This window comes from Sinocyclocheilus rhinocerous, unplaced genomic scaffold, assembly GCF_001515625.1.
Source record: "Sinocyclocheilus rhinocerous isolate Xijiao unplaced genomic scaffold, SAMN03320098_v1.1 scaffold1364, whole genome shotgun sequence".
NCBI classification, from domain to species: Eukaryota; Metazoa; Chordata; class Actinopteri; order Cypriniformes; family Cyprinidae; genus Sinocyclocheilus; species Sinocyclocheilus rhinocerous.
Genome location: NW_015627534.1, coordinates 1134070 through 1141994, shown reverse-complemented (window position 1 = coordinate 1141994; position 7925 = coordinate 1134070). Strand labels below are relative to the sequence as shown.

Sequence of the window (7925 nt, the reverse complement as noted above, 5' to 3'; positions counted from 1 at the left end):
GTGGTATTTTTTGACAATATTCACTCATCATGACAGTAAAATAGGGCATTCTAAGTCAATATACTGCAGTATTTCCTCTCAATCAGTAGAAAATATGGTTAACACCCGGTCATGCATGAAAAAAAAATACCATCATGTACCGTGAAACCGGTATCATTTTGAAAAATACCGTGATATAAATTGTTGCTCATACCGCCCAGCACTATCATCTACTAGTTAACATTTTTACCCAATTCACCTGTGGTTTCTTGCTTTACTAGTGGGTTCTCCATGTAAATCTCTACTGTAAGTCATTTTTAGATAAGAGCATTAAATTATAAATCATATTACTATAATTAAAAAATCTTACGAACTTATGTGATTTCTTTTGATCAAATACCTCATGAAATATAATCATATATGGGTAACAGAGAAATTATAGCTACAATCAGCTTTGTAATTAACTTCTGACTGCGATCCAGTGTAGATTCTGGTCAAATGATGAGGCAGAAATATATTGTTAGTAACATTTTAGAAGACTTTTATGGTGAAGATACACAATTACAGCCCACAGTGCCATATTCACATGCACAATACCTTTAAAGTAGTGGGTTCACTCCGGTTTAACAAAGTGTAAACATATCCAGCAGCCAAACCATCTCAACTTCAGCACGTACTCAATAAGCACGTGACAGCAATGCTGCAGCTGGAGAGTCTTTAACAACAAACCCAGTTATCTGATCACAGCAACATTACAAGCCTCTGCCCTGACCTCACCCTAAACAACTGCTGCTGTTCGTCCAGGACAGTCCAAGCAAGCGGAGATTAAATATATAAACATATAAATATGACATCAGTTTCTGCTGCAGTTAATTCGGCTCTCCGAGCATCAGCTAACGGCTAACCTGCCCAAACACTGACCTTGATGTCAATCTGAACAACACAGCCACAATGCAAGTCAGACCTAACCTGCTGTTATATGTGACTCTCCGTCTGAATGTGTCAGAATGGGCGAGACTGTCTGTTATTGATCAAATAACCGAGCTCTGGCTAGGACTAGCATCTGTCACGCATGCTAAGCCGAGTATTTGAGAACTAGCGTACTGTAAATGCTGGTTCGGCTTCTTCGTCGTGTTGTAAAGAGACTCAGCACTCACCAGCGTTAAAGCGGCTCTCGTTGGCAGTATTTTCCGTCTGCTGACCGCCTTCACCGTCGCCCGTGCTATAGAGGCTGACATGTTGGGAGTTTGGGTTTGGATGTAAACACCAGCGTTAATGCGCGGTACGCCCGCCTCTTCGGACGCACAGGATTGGCTGGTTATTTGAGTGACAGCTCGTAAAGCCAATGAGTGATCGCTACTGTAGGCTGCAACACCATGTGATAATCTGAGCGTATTACGCAACTAAGGGCGTCTAGTTTGTTGAATGATTCTACTGAACGATTATAAAGATAACTATAGAAATTAGCGTAAACTAATTAATTGAAATTGTAGCATGTCCACTAATCGTTTAAATCGATAAATTCTTGTCGAGGTCCTTGGTTTTAGGCCTAGAAAACTGTTACCATGTTTTTGAAACAATAATTTGCAGCTGAAAATGTAATTATTATTGTATTTTCATAGTACAAAATCACCAGGTATTTATCTCTCATCCTACTTACAAACACGTGCTTGTAGACTTTCAGTGTTATGAAATATTATTCACAAGAATTACGTGTACTAAGAGTATAATTATTGAGAAGTTTTGCAATAAATGGGCATATTGACACTGCATGGGCCTTTATTTAGACAGTATCAATTGGTGATATAATTTAACTTGAGCATTTAAAGTGAACAACAAAAATGTTTACAGAAATGCAGTTGTTTTCTGTGGGAAGAGACCATCTTTAAGTTTGTTGGCACTGATCACTTTGGCAGAAATAACTTTATAGCTTTATGACATTGATATAAGTTTCTTCTCCTACGTGATATCAGAAGGGTTTCTTGCGTTACGTACAGCTTGCTTCAAGTCCTTTGCAATATTTTAACTGGATTGAGATTTTAAGTTTTTGGTTTGAGCCAATCTTTAGTGGATTTGCACATTTTGGTTCATTATATCATTCTGAAAGCTCCCATTTAGAGCAGATTGACATTGACTTCAGCTGTTGCCTGTAGATCCCATGCAATCTGCTTTTGAGGGTGAATTTGGTGGGACGTCCCATACTGAAGAGATTGCAGTGGGACAGACTAACGTTTCAATACAAGAACTGGGCATTTAGGTTTATTTAAGCTGTCCAAAACATATGATACATTCAAAGTGTCATATCCTGAAGTATAATACTATTATCTGATAACACTGCTCAAATGCCAATCTAATATCTGTGTGTATGGGATGCACTAACTTTTCTCATAAATGCAAAAAAAACAACAACTTTATGTTGTGATATCAAATGTCTTCTCTCACCATTAAAACGAACTGCAGAAATTGACACACAGGGATGTAAGAAAATGTCGATTCATTGCAAGAACACAAAACGCAGAGACCTCAGAGGACCAGAGTTAAATTACTAACATGGAGGGAATTATTTTTGTTTATTGGCACTGAAGCAAATGCAATGTAGGCGATGGAGCCTTTTTCCCAAACATACACAATTCATTCAGCAAAAATGAAGTACTAATATAAACTATAAAATAAAGCATAACAACTAAAACCAAGCCCAGACAAACTGAAAAAGCACAATGAACAGCTCAACAACGAACGCGCAATAATATCAGCATAATTGTAAATACACAGACCGCAACTAGCATTTCTTTATGTACAATTTATACAAAATAAAATGCTTCTTGGTACACGCACGATTGTGCAAATTTCTCACTAAAACTATTCAAGCAAATTTAAAGCACAAATTGAGGCTACAATCTAAATTACAAAGGTACTCACACTGGACTTTTGATTTAAAAAAAAAATAAAAACAGATCAAATGAGAAACATCACGTTCATTCCACAATTTAAAAAAAAACTAAACTAAAAATTAGACACCGATACAAGGCACATTAATCAAGGTGTTCTAACGGGTTTATGATAATACTGAGCTCGGGCTGCTGTAGATCCAGAAACGCCTCTCTTTAGATGATTTACTTGAAAGGGCTCCACTTCTCCATAGACGCATTTAATGACGCATGTCTGCTGGCAAGACTACCTACAATATGATAGAGAAACATGACAACAGGACATTATCAGTTATATACTGAGCAAAGACAGCAGCTGCTCCATGACCAAAGATGGGGTTTTGAACCAATAAACAGCTCTCGATCCACCAGTGCGTTGGATTGAATATCAAAAGTATTTTGACTGAGCAAAAGTCTGAGCAAAAGCCTGTACAGTTTTGTTTGGTTTCTTTATCAACTGAAGGAGGAAAACAAACAAATAAATAAATAAATAATAAAAAAAGACCAGTCTTTAGTGTTATTTCAGAAGACTAGTGGTGTTAAAAGTACCTGGACTTCGGTACGAAGTCGATCCTTAAATTTTAAAAACATAATTTATGTAAATATATATTTTTAATGTTCAAGTTTGTGTTTTTTTGTTTTTGTCATTTTTTTTAAATTTTTTAAATGTCTTTATAAAGTTATATATTTTTTTTAAACTTCAGTTTTAGTTATTTTAGTACTTCAAGTTAAATTAAACGAAAATTTTAAATAAATAAGCTTATGTTTTTTTATATTTTATTTCAGCTAACATTTATTTATTTCAAGGGAAATGTTTTTTATGGTTTTTGTTTTAGTTAATAACCCTGGTGTGAACAGGAATCAATTGTTTATATTTAAAATATTGTACACAATGAACATCTTGGTATGAATAAACCTAACAGTCTCACATACACTGTAAAAAATGACCGTGAATTTAACGGTAAAAGACTGTAAAAATGCTACAGTAAAATCCTGTTAAATGGTTAACGGTAAATTCCCCTACTATATACGGTGAAAAACTGTATTGGACATTACATGTATTGGACATTAATTTTACGGTAGTATACCGTTTTTGGAAGTGAAAAAGACTGTATAATTTACAGTGAATAACCGTAAATTGACATTCCCAGAATTCCCTGCTTTACATTTCTAATTTGATGTTTTTTTGTTGAAATAACTATGTTTCTTCTTAGTTTTTTCTTATCAGTTTTGTATATTAGGGTTGTGTGTTACACCTAATGTTGTTAAATGAATGTTTATTGCATTATTTCAGTATCATGTGTGTCACCATGATGGTGTTTAGTGTTTGTGTGAATGACACTGTGCGCCTTCTATATATGTTATTATTTAAAAGCTGCTTGTGATGGGCTTTGGTTCATCATGTGACTTTCTCATCACCACCTGCATTTGGTGGTTATCAGTGTATTACAAAGGTACAAAACAGATTTCAGTACTTCAATAGGTTGGTATATTAACATTATATCAGTTAATGAAATTACGGTATTTAACTGTAAATTTAAGTTAAAACCGTAAAACCTAAAATGTTGCTACCGTATTTTTTACGGTAAAATTCCGTCAAACACAGCTGCCGTTTCTTTTACGTAAATTGTACGGAATTTTGTTTACAGTGTAGGCCAGTACACACTGTAATGTTTCAGGATTGAAAACTGCTTTTAAATACGGGAGCAAATCCCCTAAATTATTGTTTTGTGTGTCAACGGAACAGAACTCACTTTCGAAACTGCATTGATTGACACCATGGTAACCATAGCAACATTCTGGCGTCTCGTGCGTTTGTTATCTGCTGTTTTTGATGTTTGGAAGGTTGCTTTGCAGAGTGTGCTCTTGAAGGGTTGCCATGTCCACTTATTATAAGCAATGCTTATTAAAGGGGACATCGGATGTTGGTATGATTCTTTAAGCATGTTCATGAAATGTCTGTAACGCACTTTGATTAAAATTCCTCAATGGTCATGTAAAACAACACCCTTTTTACCTTGTCAAGAACAGCTCTGTTCACACCGTTTCAGTGCATGTCCCTAAATGATAAGGAGCTACTGCTCACCCCGCCCCTCTCCTCTGTTTTTTGTGTATTTAGTGGTGCGTTACCATCAAAAACAAAACTAATCCACTGTGTCCTCAGTGGCTCTGATGGGTCTGTTTCACACCGCAAGCTTGAGCTTCGCGTCAGCGTAACTTCATCGTCACTGCAGCTGCAGACTCGCAAGAGTATTCACACTAGAAGCGGCTCCAACGCAACATATCTCTTTACAAAAACAACTATACATTTGTTTTTAGAAGTAGGTCGGTTATAAACGTGAAAGTTTTAAAGTCTTGAAAGTTTAACACGGGGATTCGCATGCTAATAGTAAGCAACAAAAACAGCTCCGATCATGTCGTTTCAGTCATACTTCGATATAGAACGTGCTGTTTATAATGTTTTTTTTTAATAATACACCATTCTTTAACCCAAACTGAATAAATAAAAAAGAGTTTAAACGGGTAAATCTTCTATACATATTATACATATTTTTGATTCTTCATTTTCTTTTCTTATTCAGTGCATTTTTAGCACTTTTTGTGTGAAATCATATTTATTTTGTCCATCAAAAGTGTGCTGTCACTTTAATTGAGTGTGAGCAGCGCAGTAAAAATAAACTTAGCACCGAAACCATCGCTTTAGCGCTGCTCCCGGTGTGAATGCACTCATTTGTTAACATGCCAAAAAAAAATATGAGCTGCTCGCGCACCGATCACGCTTGTGGTGTGAAACCGGCCTTACATTCAACTACAAAACACCTGCATTGCTTTCGAGACGTTGTTATCGCTACAGAAAATCGCGGGCAGCGTACAACTGGCTGAGGGCGGAGATATGCTAATACAGGACAGTCATCAGCGGTCGTGGGCGGGGCCTGAGCAGTATGACATCATACTGTTCAGAAAATCAAAACGGCTTGATGATCGAGACTGTTTAGGTTTTTGGGGGATTAAAAACAAAAGGAGTGAATGGATTTTTATCATTGTAGGGTGGTTGTTTCCACACACTGCTAAGACACATTTATATGCAAACACCATGTAAAAGTGAATTTTGCATCTGATGTCCCCTTTAAGCATCTTTGTGTTCGGCTCATTAAGCGATCTAGTTTATGGGGTCAGTAAAGTAGGCAGGTCACAATATTTTGGCATGTGGCTTATTTCCAAGATAACGCGTTTGGATTTGAGTTTATTATGGGCTCGTTCTTATTTGCTGTTTTTTCTAGTAAGATCTGGCAACACAAATGAGTCGATATGTGCCATCGAGAATACAGAAGAAACTGATACGTGTTAAAATACGACATTAACAGCTAGTTGTTCAGTTTGATTCTGCGTGTAATTTCTGTAAATGTGGTTACCACTACCTGCATTTTTCAGTAGTTGATTTGGTTGTAGTAGAATGTGGTTGTCAATCCTGTAAATGACTGAACTGGATTAAGCACTAAAAAGTGAACTGACAACTGAATTTAGCTGCAGTGTGTACGTGATTTGGACAACTTTAAAGATGATTTTCTCAATATTTAGATTTTTTTGCACCCTCAGATTCCAGATTTTCAAATAGTTCCAAATATTGTCCTATCCTAACACCCCATACATCAATGGAAAGCTTATTTATTCAGCTTTCAGATGATGTATAAATCTCAATTTCACAAAATTGACCCTTATGACTGGTTATGTGCTCCAGGGTCATATATACAGAATTTTAAATTCACAGAATTAAACAAAAACATATTCAGCACAGCATAAATCACCATGTAGTGCGCTCACCTGCTTCAGGACCCAAAATCATCCTCTTTGCTTTTCGCTTCTTTTTCCTGTCCTGCTGAGGACTGTCCTACAAAACACACAAGAATCCAACTGAGCTCTTCATGTTGAACTCCAAGCCCAAACTACAGTATTAGCACATAATGATAACTGTGAATGAGACCGTATCGGACATACTAGTCTGTCTGACGCAGGGCTTCTTTGGTGTGTGTTTGGGGAGGATTCTGCAAAGAGAAAATACATGGACGACTGAGCGATTCCTGCAGAACTAAACCGTGCTTTAAACAATGTGATGAGCGCAGCTACCTAACGATTTGGCCAGCAGGCAGTCTTTCTTGATGTGAGCGCTGGAACCACACAGATAACAGCACTTCTCCTCCCTCTGCCGCCACCGTTCGCCATCCGTCATCACTCTGCCATCGGGTCTGTTCACACCACGTCCATCAGCGTCACGTCTTTGTCTTAGCAAACCATTGAAACAAATGAATCAACCACAAACGACATCAGACTATAAGCATCCAATGTCTTTCATTTTAACGTGCAAATGTGCACTACATTTCAAAATTTGGGGTCATTTGTGAAAGAAGTCTCTTCTGCTCACTGAGGGTAAATTTATTTGATCAAAAACACAATAAAAACAGTAATATTGTGAAGTATTGTTACCATTTATAATAACCGATTTCTATGTGAATATATGTTAGAATGTAATTTATTGCTGTGATGCGCAGCTGAATTTTCAGCATCATTACTCCAGTCTTCAGCGTCACATGATCTTCAGAAATCATTCTAATATGATGATTTGCTGCTCGAGAAACATTTCTGATTATTATCAGTGTTGAAAACAGTTGTGCTGCTTCAAAGTTTTGTGGAAACTGTGATTTGTGACCCTGGAGCACAAAAGCAGTCTTAAGTCGCTGGGGTATATTTGTAGCAATAGCCAACAATACATTGTATGGGTCAAAATTATCGATTTTTCTTTTATGCCAAAAATCATTAGGATATTAAGTAAAGATCATGTTCCATGAAGATATTTTGTAAATATATCAAAACTTAATTTTTGATTAGTAATATGCATTGCTTTCAAATTTAAAGGCGATTTTCTCAATATTTAGTTTTTTTTGCACCCTCAGATTCCAGATTTTCAAATAGTTGTATCTCTGCCAAATATTGTCCGATCCTAACAAACCATACATCAATGGA

At 36.5% G+C, this 7925-nt stretch overlaps 2 protein-coding genes across 2 annotated transcripts in view; both read right to left on the bottom strand.

The window, feature by feature from the left end:
* LOC107728380 (iron-sulfur cluster assembly 1 homolog, mitochondrial) overlaps positions 1 to 1276 on the bottom strand; it is a 5386-nt gene extending 4110 nt beyond the window's left edge. Inside the window, exon 1 of the mRNA XM_016538520.1 lies at positions 1137 to 1276. Within this exon, the coding sequence (XP_016394006.1) occupies positions 1137 to 1217 (81 nt within the window). The 5' untranslated portion in view covers positions 1218 to 1276. The remainder of the gene's footprint in view (positions 1 to 1136) is intronic.
* A 1694-nt stretch (positions 1277 to 2970) lies between these two features.
* LOC107728196 (terminal uridylyltransferase 4-like) overlaps positions 2971 to 7925 on the bottom strand; it is a 21350-nt gene continuing 16395 nt past the window's right edge. Inside the window, exons 19-22 of the mRNA XM_016538297.1 lie at positions 7032 to 7186; positions 6903 to 6949; positions 6729 to 6795; positions 2971 to 3157 (exon numbers count right to left, since the gene is read on the bottom strand). Of these exons, the coding sequence (XP_016393783.1) occupies positions 3093 to 3157; positions 6729 to 6795; positions 6903 to 6949; positions 7032 to 7186 (334 nt within the window). The 3' untranslated portion in view covers positions 2971 to 3092. The remainder of the gene's footprint in view (positions 3158 to 6728; positions 6796 to 6902; positions 6950 to 7031; positions 7187 to 7925) is intronic.